This window comes from Heloderma suspectum, chromosome 11 (genome assembly GCF_057233095.1).
Source record: "Heloderma suspectum isolate Gila_16-S chromosome 11, 16-S_ref, whole genome shotgun sequence".
In the NCBI taxonomy this organism is placed as follows: domain Eukaryota; kingdom Metazoa; phylum Chordata; class Lepidosauria; order Squamata; family Helodermatidae; genus Heloderma; species Heloderma suspectum.
This window is the reverse complement of record NC_139468.1, coordinates 12,312,265-12,331,502: the sequence shown is the minus strand read 5'-3', so window position 1 is coordinate 12,331,502 and position 19,238 is coordinate 12,312,265. Positions and strand designations below refer to the sequence as shown.

The 19,238-nt window shown below is 48.6% G+C and overlaps 2 protein-coding genes across 11 annotated transcripts in view; one reads left to right on the top strand and one right to left on the bottom strand.

The window, feature by feature from the left end:
• Positions 1–2,443, bottom strand: part of PML (PML nuclear body scaffold) — a 17,882-nt gene extending 15,439 nt beyond the window's left edge. For 2 of the 6 annotated variants that reach the window (XM_084816868.1, XM_084816862.1), the window contains exon 1: positions 2,050–2,127. The gene's annotated coding sequence lies outside the window, so the exon portion shown is untranslated. Of the gene's footprint in view, positions 1–377; positions 395–2,049 lie in introns of those variants that run through there. The other 4 variants (XM_084816867.1, XM_084816866.1, XM_084816863.1 and 1 more) reach the window with 4 other exon arrangements.
• On the top strand, positions 1,789–19,238 carry STOML1 (stomatin like 1). Of its 5 annotated transcripts, XM_084816870.1 has the most exons (9): positions 2,198–2,802; positions 6,065–6,130; positions 6,690–6,929; positions 10,518–10,624; positions 11,191–11,340; positions 13,435–13,638; positions 14,901–15,132; positions 16,209–16,433; positions 18,080–19,238. In XM_084816870.1, the coding sequence occupies exons 3-9, from the start codon at positions 6,803–6,805 to the stop codon at positions 18,280–18,282; spliced, it is 1,248 nt and encodes a 415-aa protein (XP_084672996.1). In that variant the 5' UTR covers positions 2,198–2,802; positions 6,065–6,130; positions 6,690–6,802; the 3' UTR covers positions 18,283–19,238. The 5 variants fall into 5 exon arrangements, with proteins under 5 accessions (XP_084672997.1, XP_084672999.1, XP_084672995.1 ...); XM_084816871.1 differs by lacking the exons at positions 2,198–2,802; positions 6,065–6,130 and adding an exon at positions 1,789–1,984; XM_084816873.1 differs by lacking the exons at positions 2,198–2,802; positions 6,065–6,130 and adding an exon at positions 2,121–2,170.

The following is a 19,238-nucleotide window of genomic DNA, read 5'->3' as shown; positions in this document are numbered from 1 at the left end:
ACAAATGTAATAAATGAAATGAAAGTGACAAAATCAGAGGGAGGCTATGCGAATTCTTTCTTCAAGACGTATTAGTTGCCCACATGCAGGCAGGAGCATTCAAAACCTTTTATCTTCACACAGGCAGCCTGAACAAGATAGGCCCAGGTTACTGCCACATTAGCCGACTGCTTCATTCTTTCTTAAGCCCGCCAGATGTGTTTGACTACAAAGTCCCACCATCCCCAGAATTCTTAGGTGGGGATGATGGCGCACGTAGTCCTACACCGCTGAAGGGTGCCAGTTTGGGGAAGCCTGCTTTTTAGCTTCTCTAGTGCAGTAGCGTGTTCTCCATTGTATGTCACCACTTCTGGTTTGACTCACTCGGGCAGGCCTACCTTCAGCATATTTTCATGGCCTCAGAATCTGCAGCTTGCACAGAGACAGACTTTGTCAGCTGCTAAGAACCAGAGAGAACTTCCTGACTAAAAACGAACAAAATTTTTAAAATCTGAAATCAGCCCCCAACCCCTGTAGAGTGGCAATGTACACTCACCATCATAGCTATACCCAGGGACCCTGGAACTGATCTGGAGAGGGAGCTAAAGGGGTTCCAATATTAAATTCAAAGGGAAATTAAAAAGGGATCCCATCTGTACTAGAAAGACAAAATTCATGAGCATTATAGAATAATTAGGGTGCAATCTTACGTATGTTTAGAAAGAAAAAAGTCCTACTACTCCCAGCATTCCCCAGCCAGCCATGACTTTTTTCTGTCCAAACATGCATATAACAGTGTCCTTACAATTCCCAGTATTTTAAGACTTTGTTCTGCTGAAACATGCACAGGATTGCACTCGGAGGGAGCAATCCTAAGGGGACAGGCGGCTGCCTCCGAACTTGGAGGCAGCCACCTATCCAATACAGGGCAGGAGAAGTGCTGAGGGGATCCTGCCCTGCATTCGCGCCTAGACAGCCGATTGCAGCCAGGGGAAGTCGGAGCGGGGGCGGAGGCTGGACAACACATAGAATGTGTCCTACTGGCATTTCCGCCCTCTCCACCTCCAGGAACGCCCCTTTTATGCCGCTCTGCACTGCTCTTATGAGCACTGAGTGCGGGACTGTTCCGCGCTGCCTACGAGGCAGTGCGGGGGGGGGGGGGGTTGGTTCTCCAGGAACCGACCTATCCTATGGCCACCTAGCCACTGACTAGCAGCCATAGGATTGCACCCTAAATATCTCTTCTTAAGACTGTTAACCCTGCTTTTGACCTATACACACACACACGAAAAAAAATGGGTAGATGGCCTTCTCTAACCTGGTATCTTCCAGATGTGTTGACTACAACTCCTAGTATCCCCTGCCACAGGAAGGCTGGGTTAACTGAACCTAGGAGAACAGGGGGTCCGAGGTCAAAGGTTCTAGTCCAATATTCTGATTCTAGCGGGGGCGGGAGCGGAGGCAGTTGCCCCCGGGAAGCCCAACAGGCAAGAGAAGTAAACCCACTGCTGTCCCTACATGCATATTCCCGCCCTAGAATTACGTGGTTGTGTGAACAGGGCTTCCGTCCTCAGTGCAAACACAGCTTTTGTTGTGAGGATCAGAGCGAATCTATCTTGAACGGGGGTGGGAGAGGAGTGAAGGGAGACGTGGGCGTGCGCATGATATATATATATATATATATATATATCGCCACAGATAGCAACGCCACAGGCTTCCCCATCCGTGCGAACGGAGCCTCCACAGTCGCACACCGTGTGCACGCTAAGGACTCTTATGTGCACGCACGCACACGGAGCCGTTCCACGCGTCCGAGCTGAGGACGGCGTACACGATCCCGCTCTCTCTCCTCCTCGATCCCGCGGCCCCTTATTCGGAACGTCTGAACGGCTCCGCCTCGTAGCCATTCACACGAGACGCGTTCCCGTGCTGCGGGGAAAGGTGGAGGCGGGGGGGGGGGTGGATGGAGGCTCTTCGGCGAGTTCTGATGACAATAGACCGCAACGTAAGAAACAATCCCTCGATCTTTGGAGGGGGGAAAGAAACACGCAGAGAATAAATGACATGTACAGTGAGAGGGTTAAACCTGTCTCGGCGGGCGGCGGCGGCGGCGGCTCCAAGCCAGGAATCGGTTCTGATCCGGGGCGGGGAGGCGGGGAGGCGTGATGGCTGCGCGCTCGCTGACCGCGAAGTTAAGTTTCATTTTCCTCCTCGCGATGACGAGCCGGAGGAGGAGCAACGGGTTGTCGGGAAAGGGAGCCGGGCAAGGATCTTGCAAGGCGGGAGGGCCGCGGGGGGGACGGCGGCGGGGCTGGAGAAGGGGCTTTTTTCCGCCCACCTTTGTTCTGCCTCCTGCGTGTTTACACAGGAATCGAAACCGCGCTGCACTGCAGAGGACTGCCGGAGACCCGGTGGTGCGGTTAGGGCTGGACCCTGGGGGCGAAGCGCGGGGCCCCAAAGCCCCACCTCCGGGGGGGCGGGCACAAACTCCCACAGAGTGCCAGGGGATGAGGGCAGCAGAAGCAGACCCCCCCATTTTATCCCTGTAGTCATAAGGACAGAAGAAGAGCCGTGCTGGATCAGGCCGTGGGCCCATCTAGCCCACCATTCTGTTCACACGGTGGCCGACCAGCTGCCCACAGGGAAACCCACAAGCGGGGCATGAGTGCACCAGCACCCTCCCGCCCATGTTCCCCAGCAACTGGTGCACATAGGCGTAGTGCCTCTGTTGGGGGGGGGGGATATAGCCATGGATAGCCTTCTCCTCCAGGAATTTGCCCAATCCCCTTTTAAAGCCATCCAAATGGGTGGCCGTCACTGTTGGTAAGTATCCTGGTGCAATGTTTTAGTGAGCTTACAATGCAAGACCGCACATGCTCAGAGTTTGTTTTGTTTTTTGTTTTTTTTAAATTAGGATTAGGAAACCGTTCGCTTCTTCAAACATATCTGGAATGTCGAAACAGTGGTAAAAGGCGGCATGGCAGTTGGGGGGCAAGGAGTAATGTTAGCTGAGTGCTTCACAAGGGAAGCAGTACATATGGGTTGTCTGAAGCCCACCCACCACAAGACGGGACCATTAAATCCAGAGTCTAAATTTGCGCCACTGCATAGATCCGTATGTTTACATTGGAATTAAGTGGCATGAAACTCAGGGGGCGGTTATTTCTGAGTGAAACATGCATGGGACGGGGGCCTGCATGGGACTGGGACGATGGTATAACAGAGCAATCCTATGGAGGTCTACTCAGAAGTAAGCGCTAATGAGCTTAGTGTGGCTTTGTTGTTGTTCAGTCATTCAGTCGTGTCCGACTCTTCGTGACCCCATGGACCATAGCACGCCAGGCCTTCCTGTCCTGTGCTCTCTCCCGGAGCGTGCTCAAGTTCATATTCATTGCATCCGTGATGCTATCTAGCCATCTCATCCTCTGCCGTCCCCTTCTCCTTTTGCCTTCAGTCTTTCCCAGCATCAGGGTCTTTTCCAGGGAGTTTTCTCTTCGCATTAGGTGGCCAAAATATTGGAGCTTCAGCTTCAGTATCTGTCCTTCCAATGAGCAGTCAGGGTTGATTTCCTTTAGGATGGACTGATTGGACCTCCTTGCAGTCCAGGGCACTCGTAAGAGTCTTCTCCAGCACCACAGTTCGAAAGCATCCATTCTTCGGCACTCAGCCTTCCTTATAGTCCAGCTCTCACAGCCATACATTACTACTGGGAAAACCATAGCTTTGATTAGACGGACCTTTGTCGGCAAGGTGATGTCATATCTTTTAGCCTTGTGGGTTTTCTTGGCAAGAATACTGGAGTGGGTTGCCATTTCCTTCTCCAGTGGACCACATTTTGTCAGAACTCTCTGCCATGACCTGTCCGTCTTGGGTGGCCCTGCACGGCATAGCTTATGGCTTCACTGAGTTACGCAAGCCCCTTCGCCACAACAATACTCCTAGATAATTGTGTATAGGATGGCAGCCTAAGGCTAAAATGACTGTTCGTTTTTAAGAGGTTGGGCGTGTTTTTTGATTGGAAGATTTTATAGATGATTCTGGTTTTACCTGGAACTTGGAATACCCACCTTGTGAAGACTGTTACACCATGAAAGGCGGTTTCAGAATCGTTTAATAAATTAAATACATAAATAAATAGGACAGGCTGTGTGTGCCTGGAACTGCAGCCGTAGGCCACAATCTTGTACACTTGTATCAAGGGAGTAAGGATGCACTGCACCATTACTAGTGAGTAAGCCCCATTGGATTTAATGGAACTTAATTCTTAGTAAACATGCCTATGATTGGGTTGTATGTGCCTGGGCTTGCAGCCTTAGGCCAGACCTGTGCATGTGTTTCAAAGGAGTAAGGCCACATTGCGCAATCATTAGAGAATAAGGCAGTGCAGTAAAGATTGCACTGTTAACGCCATAGTCCCAGTCCCATTTGATTAAATGGGGCATGCTTCCCAGTAAGCTTTCATCAGCTTGGCATTGTAAGTTCCATTGTACTGGGTGGTGGGACTTCCTTCTAAGTAAACATAGACACTGGATCAGGCTGTGTAAAAAAGGTTCAAGTTGCACTTGACCTATAGATTCACTGGACACAATATTTCACGTGTGCACACAGTCAACTTCAGTTTCTTCATGTATAAATAGTAACTGGCCTGTTCCACAAGGGACAAGATCAAATCCAGAAAAAGAACAGTAGCGTAAGAGAAGTTAGAAGGCAAGTGCCTGCCTGCTTTTGGCGTTGTAGATAGAACACTTCCTCAGTCAGATGTTGAAGAAGAAGAAGAAAAGAGCAAGGGGAGAGGAGAAACATACATTGGTGCTAGCAAAGGGCCCTTAAGAACATCACATATTGCAGATATTCTTTTCCCCTCAACCCACAATGGGTAGCTGTATTAGTCAGGTGCTACAAAAACAAAAAGTCATGAAGCCGCTTAAAGACTAACAAACCTATTATGGTGTAAGCTTTTTGTGGGCTAGAAAGAATCCGTTTCCTCAGTTGCATGAAAAATCTTAAGTTGCCAGGTATAAATACACATTGGATGGGGTTACAAACAGTGAGGTCAAAGGGAAAGGAAATACCAAAAGTACAAACAGTCACAATGTTATTAACGGTGGACATTCACAAAACAGTTGTTGCTGAGAACACAAACATCCTGGCATTGGGTAAGCTTATTAACACATTTGATTTTTTTTCTTTTTTAAAACACCTTTATCCTAGTTCAAGCCACAGGGGATAGAATCGAACCTCTTGATGAATATCTCCGTTCAAGATTCCTTTGCTCAAGAATAATCACTTTAAGGTCAATGACAGTGTATCCTGGGCGGGGGAGCTGAACTGTTCCCTCACTGGGTTATGAATGGCATTTCTGAAGTTGGAGCGGTGTCTTTTGCGTAGAGATTGTCTTGCTTGTCTCCAGCCTGATGCAGAGTTCTGTTTAAACTCGAAAGCTCACTGACCATTTTGTGATGTTTCTTGTGGGTCCTAATCATGATATTTATGCTACTGTTGCTGTTTGGATTTGTTTTCTCTGGTGGCCCAATGTGGCTGCCTTTATTTGTTTGTGTATATATATTTGTGTTTGTATGTGTCCTCCAGCCAAGCGCTTTCCACTTCAAAAAAATAATTCCCATGGTCCACAGCTTATCTGGAAAAACTTACAAACTGAAAGGTCAAAAGCTCTAATAAGCCTGAAAAATCCAGCCACTTAAATTTGTAGGGCAGCCTCCCACAATGTCGCACCTCCCAGATGTATTGGACAACAATTCTCATGCTGGCTGAGGATGATTGGAGTTGTAGTGCAACACATCTGGGAAGGCACCAGGTTGCAGAACACTGCTGCAGCCAATCTGTGTCTTGTGCATTTAAGGACGCAATCCTAGGCGTGCTAAGACAGAAAAAAAGTCCTACAACGCCCAGCATTCCCCAGCCAGCCATGCTGGCTGGGGAATGCTGGGAGCTGTAGGACTTCTTTCTGTCGAAACATGCATGGAATTGTGCCTTAAGTCCTCCTGGTGGCAGAGGGAGTAATCTTGCTCGTCTTTCAGGGAAAGAAGTACAACAGATCCTTTCCTTTTTCTCTTCTTGTTGTTAGCGACTGCTGGGTGCAAAGTAAATATTCAGCCAGGAAAGACAAAAGCACGAGCCGTTATCTGAGAGTGTGAGTGGGCGGACGTTTGCATGCTTTTTACCTTAGCCAGGGTTTTAAAACATCACAGTGGTCAGTTTATCATTAACAGAGATGCGGAAGCAGCTGAATCTATCAAAGCATCTAAAGGCACATTGGCCCAGGTATTAAAATGCAAAAGATGATTTGATTGGGGCGGGGGGGATAATCTGTCATAGTTGAGGTGGGTAATACAGTAAGAAGTATGCCCCATTGAACCTGGTGGGACTTACTCCTGAATAGACATGCACAGGAGTGCAGTGTATCAGTGTATGTGAGGCTTTCCTGGGAATAGCTGTGTTTTCTTATCTAAGACCTGACTTACCATTGCTAGAGGCCAGAAAATTAAAATGAGAAGGGGTTGACCGGGAATGAAGATTTGGGATTTCTTGTTTATACGGCTGTTATGTGGCTTTAATGCTCATGCAAGGAGCCTTTTTACGGGTAACACCAAAATGGTGGCTTTTAAATGACACATGATCGAGAGAGACGAGATGAGCTTTACGAACTGCAAGTAAAACCGCCTTTCTTTCCTGATGGTTTTTCTTTGCAGAGCGAACAGTCTGGCATTGCGAAGATCCTTACGCAGTACTTAAAGGAGGAAGAGTGGAACCACTCCTAAGAGAGGAGAGAGCTTAGCTCAGACGTTTGCGAGTTAAGCAGAACATGTTCAGCCGCTCAGGATACCAAGCCCTGCCGCTGGGAGATTTTGACCAGTTTCAGCACTCTCCGGGGGGTTTCTTCTCACCGGGGCGTGCACGGGAGCCACTGGAACAAGTCCAGAAGGGAACAGGTAAGTACTGGGTTTAAGAACATAAGAAAGAGTCCTCCTGGACCAGGCCAAAAGTCCATCATGATTCCTGTCCCATGGTAAGCAGCCACATGCCTTTGGAAGGCCTGCAAGCAGGGTATGAAAGCAATAGCCCTCTTTCACGATTGGTTTCTCATTCCCTCTATTTCCAATGTTCAGGCTGTGCATACCGTTGCTTATGTAACCAAAATGGCACCAGCCGCACACAGAAGGTTGGTGTCAGCTCCGGAGGGAACCTCAAGGCTTGTAGAGGTACAACAAATTTTTAGGGGGGAAATCCTAAGGTGGTGAAGAGACCCCGAACAGCTCAAGGAGGACTGAGCTTGCTCAGTGGGCACAAAATGCTATCTAACTGAGGGAGGAAAGAAAACAGAAAATGGAATGGCGTATCCTGAAGGAGGGCGCTGAACAGGAACATTCTACACGGCAACATTTTGTTGCAGCTTTCATATGTCATTTTATGATTACATGTATAGCTTGCTTTTCCTCCTTGGAGGTTAAGGCAGCCTTGAGCGCCATTTTTTGGTGGAAAGGCAGGATATAAGTGTTGAGAACTGCCCAGAGAGCTTTGGCTATTGAGCGGTATAAAAATTTAATACGTTAAGGGAGCAATCCTATGGCCGCTAGTCAGCGGCTAGACGGCCATAGGATATGTGGTTTTCTGAGAACCGACCTCAGAGCCCACGTTCCAAGGTCAGTTCCCAGGGCTAAGTACAAAGGGCTGGATGTGCCCGATCTCATCTGATCTTGTAAGCTAAGTGGGGTCAGCCCTGGTTAGTACTTGGGTGGGAATCAGGCTTCCTGCACTGAGCAAGGGGTTGGACTCAGTGGTCTCGTAGGCCCCTTCCAGCCCTATGATTCTTTCATTCTACACCAAAGATAAATGTGGATTCTCACATTCTAAAGGGACCAGACTTCTAAAAAGAACTGACCTGCTTCTGCGCTGCCTCGCGGGCAGCGTGGCACAGCCCTGCTCACCACGCTCCAAAGAGGAGTGCGGAGCGGCCAAAACGGGGTGTTCCGGGGGGCGTTCTGGGGCAGAGAAGGGGGAAGTGCCGGTACAACATATCCTATGTGTTGTCCAGCAGCCGCTTCCCCCACTCCGCCCTCCTGCAGCTAGACAGCCGAAATCGGCTGTCTAGCCACAAATGCAGGGCAGGAGAAGCACGGAGAGGATGATCCCCTCCATTCATCTCCTGCCCTGTACTGGTTAGGTGGTCGCCTCTGAGTTCAGAGGCAGCCGCCTATCCCCATAGGACTGTGCCATGAATTAATGAATGAATGAATGAATGCATACATGGTCCTCTCTCCCTCTCGTCCTTCAGGTAGATTAGGCTAAGACAGAAGGGGCTGACCCAAGGTTACCCAGTGAGCTTTATGGCTGAGTGGGGATTTGAACTCCGGTTTCTCCAGCCCTAGTCCGAACACTCAGACCATTACACGAGCTCGCTGTTATTCCATAGGAACTTGTATTCGGTGGCACACTGGCCCTGAACATGGAAGCTCCATTCTGCTATCGTGACTGAATAGGAAGTGAGGCGGAGGGCTACTAAAAGGGCCTTTTCTGCTCTGGCACCCCGGTTGTGGAATGAGCTTCCCAGAGAGGCGCGCCTGGTGCCGACACTGTGCTTTTTGGCACCAGGTGAAACCCTTTTTATTTTCCCAGGCATTTTAGTTTTTCAGTTTCTGTTTTAAATCTGGTATTGCATTTTAAACCTTTGCCCTGTGGCTAGGTTTGTTTGTTTTTTTATTTTTATACTGTAGTTTTAAACTTTTAAATTTGTATATTGTATTTTATTGTCTTGTATTTTACGGGTTTCATTGTTGTGCACTACACAGGGAGCTTTGACTATTGGATGGTATAGAAATGTAATCAATAATAAGAGCCCTCCTGGCCCAGACCCAAAGGTCCTTCTCTTCCAACATCCTGTTTCTCACAGTGGCCAAACTTTGGGAAGCCCACAAGCAGGGCATAAAGGCAATATTTGTTTATTGTTTTATTTATCAAGAATCTTTTTCTACTGCCTTTCCTCTGCAGACACCAGATCAAAATTATTCCAGTTATACAAAAATAGAACCAGGAACCAATACGATACAATAAAAACAACAGAACATCAAACATTACGGGTGGAATCCTGTGCATGCTTAGTCAGAAAAAAAGTCCTACAACTCCCAGTATTCCACAGCCAGCCATTTTTGCACCCTAAAAATGATAATAACCCTTTCCCCTTCCTCACCATTCCCATCCAGCATCTGGTAGTTCAAATGCTGAATGCTTCTGAATATGGAGGCTGTGTTTTTTTGTTTAAGGAAAAGGTGTAGCAAGTTCCAAGCATGTTATTTTTCATTTATTTTGTATTATTGTAAAACATTTCTACCCTGGATTTCCTCCTGGGAGAGCTCAGAGCAGATGAAAACAAAAATCAGAAATGTAACAACTGAAAACATCCTTTACCATTGAAAACAAAAACCATTCAACATTAAAACACACCCTCAAAAAAGCAGCAGAAAATTGAAGTACAACAGCAGTCAAAATCTTAAAAAAAAATTAAACATAAAGACGAATTAAAATGGCAGGTTAGAACATTACTTATTACATGCTTTCCTAAAAAGGAAGGTCTTCCCCAGATTCCGGAAGGGAAATTCATGAGGAGGTGAGACAGGCCTCTCTCGGGAGTTCCACAGCCTAAGCACATCCACTGAAACATTCCTCTGTCTAGTCCCTGGAACAACCTTTCCTAACTGGAAAGAGGTGCCCTCCAGATGTTTGGGCCTACAACTCCCTCAGTCCTTGCCAGCATAGCCAGTGGTGAGGGATGATGGGAGTTGAAGGTCAAAACATCTGGAGGACCACAAGTAGCCCACCCCCAACCTGGTGCCCTCCAGATGTGTTGCACAGCAACTTCCATCATTCTCAGCCAGCTTGGCCAATGATGATGGGAGTTGTAGTCCAACACATCTAGAAGGCACTAGGTTGGGAAAGGCTTCCCTAGGCCACCTCTCTAGTTAAAACACAATGGACATAACATGTAGTTTGGCCCTAAGAAAACGCTAATTAATAAATAGTACAATGTAGATGATAGATAAGGGGCTGCGGTGGCTTAGTGGTTAAGACACTGAACTGCAGACCGGAAGGTCGGCAGGACAGCAGTTCGAGACCCGAGTGCCGCGTGACGGAGTGAGCTCCCGTCTTCAGTCCCAGCTCCTGCCAACCTAGCCGTTCGAAAGCAAGAAATTGCAAGTAGATAAATAGGTACCGCTTCGGCAGGAAAGGTAACAGCGTTCCATGCGCCTCGGTGTTCAGTCATGCCGGCCACATGACCACGGAAGCGTCTTCGGACAGCGCTGGCTCTTCGGCTTAGAAATGGAGGTGAGCACCACACCCTAGAGTCGGACACGACTGGCTGAGGACACCTTTACCTTTTTTTAGATGATAGATACATTATAGTGACGTAGGTACTGTATCTTCTAAAGGTGGATTGGGACCTGCAAGGGACGAGAGCTTGCAGCGATGGCAACAGATAATGCATTTGCTGCTCTTTCTTTCTACTCTCTCTCACTTTTTGTCAGATTCACCCCAAGGATGCTTGTCGTGTATTTGCCATGGGGTGGTCACAGCCTTGGTGTTCCTCCTCACGGTCCTCCTTTGCCCCATCTCTGGCTGGTTTGTTCTGAAGGTAAGATTGGAGATGAGGAAGTGATGGGAAACACCCCCCTCTTCCCCCCCGATTCTCTGCTCCAACCATAAAAGGAAGGGGGGAACCATGAGCTCTGGTCACAGCTCTCCCACATTATGCACAGTTTGGTGCAAAGGAGGATGCATGCACCCACGGACTTTCCTTAAGGAGCGCCTCCAGCAGCACCAGACAAGCCGCTTAACAAGATCAGCCTCGGATGGCCTTCTCTCTGTCCCATCAGCCAGGACAGCTAGACTGGTGGGGACAAGGGAGAGGGCCTTTTCTGTGGTGGCTCCCACTCTGTGGAACTCCCTCCCTTGGGAACTCCGCCATGCCCCCTCTTTAATGAGCTTCCGTCATGCATTAAAAACGTGGTTGTTCAGGCAGGCATTTGGGGTGGATTAGGGTATTTTAGAAAATGTTTTTACTGTAGAATTTTATTGTTTTAAACTGTTTTATTGTATATTGTACATCGCCCAGAGTGGCTGGGTGACCAGCCAGATGGGCGATTAATAAATTTAATAATAATTCCTTTAGTTCTCTGCTTTTCCCTGTTCCCTTTCCAGATCGTTCCAGCTTACGAGCGAATGATTGTGTTCCGTTTGGGTCGGATCCAAGCCCCTCAAGGGCCAGGGGTGGTTTTGGTGCTGCCCTTCATTGATCACTGGCAGTCAGTGGACCTGAGGACTCAGGCCTTCAGCATTCCACCATGTAAGGTGAGTTCTTCCTGCCTTGAAAGGAGGGCACTGGCCCGTGGGCCTCGGAGCTTCTCCAAAGAGCCATCTACTCCTGTGAAGGGCAGTAGATTATAACAGGACTCAACTCATTCGATATCCTCAGCATATTGTAGGGGTGGGAAACCTCAGGCCCATGGGCCACATCCAGCACTCCTGGTGTTCCAATCCAGCCCTCTGTGGTTCCCCAGATGGCCACGCCCCCTTTCTCCAATAAGTTATATTGATCTTGAAAAATGTTTTGGGGTTGCTTGTTTGTTCCAAGCTGTCGTTCTTTGATTTGTTTCATTACTTAGGAACATAGGAAGGTGCCTTGTACCCGGTCAGACCGTTGGTCCATCCAGTTCAGTATTACCTATACTAACCAAGAGCAGCTCTCCAGGGTTTCAGACAGGACTTTTTCCAGCCCTCTCTAGGGATGCCAGGGATTGAACCTGGGACTTTCCGGATGCAAGGCATGTGCTTTACCACTGAGCTAAGTTAGATTTCATTCCTGCCCTTCGCAGATGCTTGTGGGGGGGACAACAGTTAAAAGCAAAACAAACATGTCCTCTAAAGTATCCCTTTCATGCAGTGGCGGGGAACCTATGGCCCTCCAACAGACTCCAACCCCCATCAGCCCCAGCCAGCGTGGCTAATGCCCAGTGGTGATGGGAGGTGGAATCCAACAACATCAATCAGTTGGAATCCCCATTGGGGATATCAGTATGCCCGAAGTCACTCCTTGCGGTAGAAATGTGGAAGACGACTGTTATTTCGAGGAGTTAGCGGTGAACCACAATTGCTCTTTCTGTGCCTAGACTTCTGGCTGGGCCTGTTGCTTTAGAAGCCACCTATGCTTTTTGCTTTATTATTTCTCGGAGTCAGCGATCTGTCTGAGATGGTATGATTGGAGAGTCTAGTATTTACCTTCCGATGGCCTGTGGGGACATCTCAAGGTTTAGCCACTTGTTACGAGAGTAGTTGGGACAGTCATATCTATACTGCCTGCTTGCCATTCGCTAGAGCGAATCCTTTCTCTTTGCAAGAGTGTGTAAACATTCTCGAAGTCATCGGAGTATGGCCAGAACATGGGTGGGATTAATATGAGCATAACAGTATATATGAATTCCTGATATGCTGCCAGGCTGGGATCTCAATGCAGGCCAACCCAGGAAAGGTGCTGCATACCGGGCCGTTATTGGAGTCCGTCCATTGCCATTCTGAGGGGGTTCCTGACAACTGTAGGGACGTAAGCCTTCTAATCTTGCTCTGTAGCTTCTCACTGCAGTCATTGCCCTGCAGTGTTTTGCTTTCTTGCTACGTTAGTTTGTCCCCGCTTAATAAAATCTCCAGCCTTCACCCATTGGTGTGTTCATTGTTTCTGAATTCTAAAAAGAACCGTTGCCTCTTTGCAACACACTCTTGCTCCTAAGAGCAAGACTATTCTTGCTCTAAACTTTTCTGCCATTGCCGTGAAGGGACCAGAACCCTAGGACTGCCTTTTCCCATGCTGCTGCTGTTACCGTGATTTCTGCACATAGCCCAGTATTTTCTGCCCTGCCAGGCAGCGGCTGTCCAGGTCTTTTCTGCTACCTGCCACTGGCTTGAACCTGGAACCTTTGGCGTGCAAAGCAGGTGGTCTACCACAGAACTAAGGACCCCTCCTCCAAGGAGCATCGAGACATCACTGCCTCCCAAAAGGGGCTAAGTAAAGCCTTGCTGGGATTGTGCCAGGCTCAGCTGTTAAATTGGGATGTGCCAGCCCCATCATCAAAAACCCATCACGCAGCTCTTGACCGTCAGAAGGGCCGTAGCTCAGTGGTAGAGCATCTGCTTTGCAAACAGAAGGTCCCAGGTTTGATCCCCCACAGCTCCAGGTAGGGCTGGGGAAGAATCCTGTCTGAGACCCTAGAGAGCGGCTTCCAGTCATCATAGAAGAGACTGAATGAAATGGACCCAGGGTTTGACTCAATCTGAGGCAGCTTCCTAACATTTCTGTCACGCATCTTGTCACCTGGAAGAATTACTCAGGGAAAGCCACATATGAGGAGTATTAGTCACAGAGCCCAATGCTGGCATCTCTGGTCTTCACAGCTCACATCCAGAGATGGAGCTTTGGTAACTGTCGGGGCGGACGTCCAGTTCCGAATTTGGGATCCGGCGCTTTCCGTCATGACGGTGAAAGATCTCAACATGGCCGCGCGGATGACTGCGCAGAACATCATGACGAAGCTCTTGCTCAAGAAGTACCTGCGGGAGATTCAGACGGAGAAGCTACGGATCGGGGACCAGCTCCTGGTAACGTCCGCAAAAGTTCTGCTTCTCGGGGCGGGGGACACATTCAGCGCCCCCGTGGCTTGAATCCAACTGTAGGGATTGTACCAATGGTAGCCTTAATAGGATTGGGGCAATCTTACTTAATTTTAGTTCTTTATTACATTTCTGTGTTTTTCTTTGGGGGGTGTTACGCATGACTCCCTTCACACGTTGCATGAATGCCCTGATGAATGGCTGATCAAGCTTCATGAGAAGGAGTTCCCTGTCCATTCAGATGTATGTACAAAGAGCTCCTACATTCGAGGAGGCATCCTGTCCAATCCTTTTCATGAATCATGTCCACTGGAGGTGTGCAGGGCTGGCCAACATGGGCCCCTCCATGCATTCCATGGACGTGCGCAGGGATTCATGCAAACCCCCTTTTGATGCAACTCTTTTATTTGACTTTTTTTTTATGGTTGTTCATTTTTTATGTTTGCAGTGTATTTATAAACCGTGAGCTGCCCTGACAGCACTAATGTGCAGGCTAGAAATGTAAATAAATGTTTATTCCACCCCTGCCCCCCCCCCGCCCATTCTCCAAGGAGCGAAGGGAAACAGTGCATCTGATCTCCCTCCTTATTTATCTTCCCATCACCATAATCTGCATGAAGAAGGTGTCAGGCAAGCCTCAGCTACCGACGGGCTCCAGGGAGTCCGGTTCTGAGACTCAAAGGGAGATGGCAGTCAATCTCGGCCTCAGTTTTCCCATCTGGAATACGGGGATAATTCTAGCCACTACGCTAGCTCCCGGATGGAGCTGCCGTGTGCCGAGTCAGACCATGGCTTCATCCAACCCCGTTGCTGTCTACTCTGACCAAGAGCCAAATTAACCACGACATGAACTGCGTGAATGTGATTAACGAATAAGTTTTGTATTACATTAAATAGGGGGCTCGGGACCGTAGGGAGGGAAAGTTTAACTCTTTCTCTCCCTGCCACGGTCTGGACAAAAATTGCCTCTCCAAAGGGGCAGAGCCAAAAACGCCAGCATATTGTAGCTTAAAGCTCCTCCTGCCAGTAACAAAGCCTTAGGAGAAGCACTCCAACCTTTTAGAATTGGGGGGCAGGGGGACGACATGCCAAAGCCAAGAAACCACCAAACAGCAGGTAATTGGAGGAAAGGGGCAGGGCCACCTCGGAACACTTGAGACCTGGATCGGGACCAGAGGGAGACTGGAGTGGCCCACGGACGTGAGCTTCTGCACCCCTGATCTAAACATTCCACCCTCTCTTATTTCTAGCTGGAAATCAATGACACAACCAGATCTTGGGGCCTTGAGGTGGACAGGGTGGAACTGATCATGGAGGGTGTGTTGCAGATGTCCCAAGAGAATGTTGCACGACCGCCGAGCTCGATGCCCCCGATCCCTGGACTGGAAGGACTGGATAGCACCTTTCAGCAGCTGGCTCTTCATTTCTTCGGCGAGACCTTAGCAATTGCAGCCACCAATCCAAATGAGGGGTTTGAGACAGGTGAACACATGCCAATAGCCCGGGCCTGACCTCGGCTCCCTGATTGTTTGTCCCTAGCAGCTGTTAATGATGGTAATGAGAGAGTGAGCGTAATGTAGGAAGAGTGTTGGACTAGGACAACACGGGGCTTTTTAGTTTAGAAAAGGGGCAAGTTTTTTTTTTTAATATTGGATGTACCTGGGACCTTCTGCTTGCAAAATGTGCTCTACCGCTGAGCTATGGCCCGTCTCCTGAAATGGCTGACACTGAACTGAGAAAATATTGCCATAAACAGAACATTCCATCAATTACTCTTTACATTCACCAGAAGTCCCGTAATTCGGCAAAGCTGTGGGGATACCTCTGGTTAACCCCAACAAACTTGGGGAACCTGTGAAGCGCAGGCCTACTTTCAAGATCTTTCATCCCTTTTCTGCGCCTCTGGTCCCGCCACTATCTGAGGCATATTTAATGGTGACATGAGGAAGGGCCTTCTCGGTGGCTGCACCGAAGCCATGACACTCCATCCCCAGAGAGGTGAAGACTTCTTTTATTGAGGCAGGCCTCTGGCCTGTTGAGTTGACTTCACTCTTTCTTTTTTTTTTTAACGTATGGTGCATCTCGTCAACAAGAAGCCCCTTAATTCTGCAAAGTTATAGGGATCCCTCTGGTTAACCCCAACAAACCTGGGGAACCTGGGAAGTGCGGACCTACTTTCAAGGTCTTTCATCCCTTCTCTGTACCGTAACCTTGGAGCGTTGGACCTGTTTCAGCCTGAGAGCTGGATTCCATGTCAGAGAAGCTCGGGGGGGGGGGGGGCGCGGCACGTGCATTCCAGTGGTGGGCGGGGCCAAAGTCAAAAGGGGGCGGGGAAATACCAGCATATTGTAGCTCAAAGCTCTTCCTCTTAGGAGAGGCACTTCAGCCTTGTAGAATGGGGAAAAACTGCGCAAACACTGGGAAACCACCAAATGATCGGGGGGGGGGGCAGAGGAAAGGGGGGTGTCCATTTAGGGAATCCCAGGAGGGCCAGATCTGCCCCCCCGCTGGCGATTCTCAACCCCTGCTTTAACCTCTCCTGCTTGCCTTTTCCCCAGCCACCCACGTGAAGGTAGAGAACGAAATGGAGCAGCCTGCACTTACCACTGGCACCCAGCTGAGCAGTGGTGGCAAAAGGAGGAAGTTTAATGCCAAGGAGCTCCTGTTAATTGTGGAGAGGTTCTTGTCTGAATCCTTAGTTAAGCAGGTTGGAGCTTGCTACCAGATCAATATTCTGCTGCCCAGTGGCGCCCAGACTCCTTATTTCATTGATCTTTCTACAGGTCAGTGTCTTGTGTTTAACTAAGCCATTTTAAAGATGTGGTTCTTGCCCTCTCTGTCCTGCCACCACTGCTGCAGAGCTATCCTTCAAGTCTCTCCAGGCCCTTTGAACCTCAGATTCGCCATAGGAATGCTCTTGTGGCTCTCTGCATTCTAGCCTTAAAGGACCAGCAGCCCTTTAAGGAGCATCGGAGGGCTAAGGGAGCTCTGTGGTGCTGCCCTGTATTCCCCCAGGGCAGCACTGTGGCAGCTGCGCTCACGATCCTTGCTGTTCTCCCTTTTAGCTGAGCGCAGGGGTAGAAGAAAGAGGAGAAGGTGGTGCAGAAGCGGTCCAGGGAAGCAGAGCAGGGAGTGGCCCCTACAAAACTATTTACAGGACTGCATGATTACTGTCCTATGATTTCTGTCAACAAGGACATTCGCAGTCTTTGTCTTTTGTCTGTGTATATAAGCTAGTGGTTAACATGCATCCTGGGTCTGCAAAAGATATAGACTGATGGCTATGTTGTGGGGAGAGACATCTTTTCCCAATAAGAAGGACGACTGCATAGGAGGCCAAATTGTTTGTTTAAGGAATTTATACCTCACTTTTCCCCTCCAAACATGGAGTTGCTCAAAGTGGCTTACAACATTAAAAAAAGCATTGAATCAATAACTAATCAGATGAATTGAACTTGGTTAGGGTCGCAGAAACACTAGGGGAGCACAGAAGCGGCAAAGTACATTTCTTGGGTGGAGGGAGTTCAACGAGCACCAACCCATCTTTATTTTATCATTTCTATGCTGCCTATTAGCCGAAGCTCTCTGGGTGGTTCATAAAAATTAAAGCCACAAGGTGCGGCATAAAACAACATAAACTATAAAATATATTTAGTCTCGCCTTTAAGAGAATAGCAAAACTGTTTGTGCATCTTTAAAGACTACAAAACCCATGATGCAAAATGAAATCCCTTGATTAGGATTCACACATCTCTCATTCCCAATTACCACTGGATAAGGACAAAAGAAGCTACCTTAAACTGAGTCAGACCCTGGTCCATCTAGCCCAGTACCGTCGACAATGACTGGCAGCAAAGGCTGTCCAGGGTTTCAGGCAGGAGTTTCCCAGCCCTACCTGGAGATGCTGTGAATTCAACTTGGAACCTTCGGCATGCAAAGGAGGTGCTGTTACCACTGTGCTAACATGCATTGAGCACCCAGAACATTCTCAGAGAGGCACCCTCATGCCACAAATTCCATGATCCCCCAACAGGTCCTTAGGGCCGTAATTCCCACCATATTGCACACATCTCAATTTAGGTATTTCAGTATTTCTACTCTGTTATTGATGGATGATAACAGTGAAAAGCACAGAGTTTGTGAAAAGGGTCTTTCCTTCAAATAACCACAGGGGTTTATCAATGGGGAGGACGGGGACTCCTTGTGTGGGGAATGCTTGGTCCCTCCCCATTCCTCCTCTGATGACACCTGTGCTTGACTTGTAATATTGCATCTGTCATTTGGGTGGATCAATTTCCTCTCCTACCCGTTAAGCAGAACCTCTACCCGAGGCTTAAAAGAGCAAGCTACACATACGTGCCCAAGTCTCATAGCTATTGCCTTGCTTTGGCCCCCTTGGCTACTGATACTCCCCTGGTCCTTTCCACAGGCTGTGGGAGAGCAGGCCCTGGGCTACTGGGCCACAGTCCCGACGTGGTGTTGGAAATGGCCGAGAGCGACCTGGAGGCTTTCATCTTGGGTGAACTCCACCCTCTGAGCGCCTACGTCTGTGGGCGGCTGCGGGTGCAAGGAGATCTAAATGTAGCCCTCAAGCTAGAAGAGCTCTTGAAGGTGATGAAACAGCGAAGATGAACAAACTCTGTTTGGAAACATCATCAGGTTCAGAATGCTGCAGCCGGGCTGTTGACCAGGACCAGTTGTAGGGAGCACATGACTCCCAGGTTACAGCAAGCACGCTGACTCTCTGTTCGTTTTTTCGGCACAATTCAAAGTGACCAACGCAACCTTAAAAGATTTGGACACAGATGACCTGAAGGTTGCCTTCTCCAGCACAAGCTTGCCTGGATCTTGAGATGTTCCAGAGAGGTTCTTCTTTTGGTCCTGCCACTATCTGAGGCATGTTTAGTGGGGAAATGAGAAAGAGCCTTCTCGGTGGCTGCACCCAAGCTGTGACACTCCATCCCCAGAGAGATGAAAGCTTCTTTTATTGGGGCAGCCCTCTGGCCTGTTGTGTTGACCTTTTTTTTAATGTATGGTTCATCTTTAATATGCTTGACAGCACAATCCTACAGATGTCTATTCAGAAGTAAGTCCCATTGAGCTCTGTGGTGCAGCTAGGGGTTGGACCTTGGGGCCAAGGTTCAGGGCCCTGCAGCCCAGGAGTGCGGGGAATGACCACCAGAGAGTGGCAGGCGATGGCAGGAGCAAATTCTTGTAGCCGTGATGGTACTATGATTGATGTAAGTTTACAATGCAAACTTCCACATGCTCAAAGTATATTTTTTTATCAGGGATGGCAAACAGTTTTGTTGTTGTTTTTAACATATCAGGACTGGAGAAGCAGTTGCAAAGCATGGAAATGGGGGCGGGGGGGAGAAATGTTAGGTGTGTGCTTTGGCACATGGCCATCTAAAGGGCTGCCCCATCAGACCATTAAGTGCAGGTTCTAAAATTATTTAGCTGTGCCGCCCACTGATCGAGCTCAGTGGGACTTTTCTCCCAGTAAGTGCCTATAGGATTGAATGGCGGTGTTGTCTATTGGTTTTACCTGCACTTTGTTTTTATTCTTAAAGACTTGTTTGATTGTA

Coding starts and splice junctions, on each gene's coding strand:
- STOML1 (XM_084816871.1), top strand. CDS start 6,803: ATGTTCAGCCGCTCAGGATACCAAGCCCTGCCGCTGGGAGATTTTGAC. Junction 6,930..10,517: donor ACAAGTCCAGAAGGGAACAG/GTAAGTACTGGG, acceptor ACTTTTTGTCAG/ATTCACCCCAAGGATGCTTG. Junction 15,133..16,208: donor AAATGAGGGGTTTGAGACAG/GTGAACACATGC, acceptor CCTTTTCCCCAG/CCACCCACGTGAAGGTAGAG.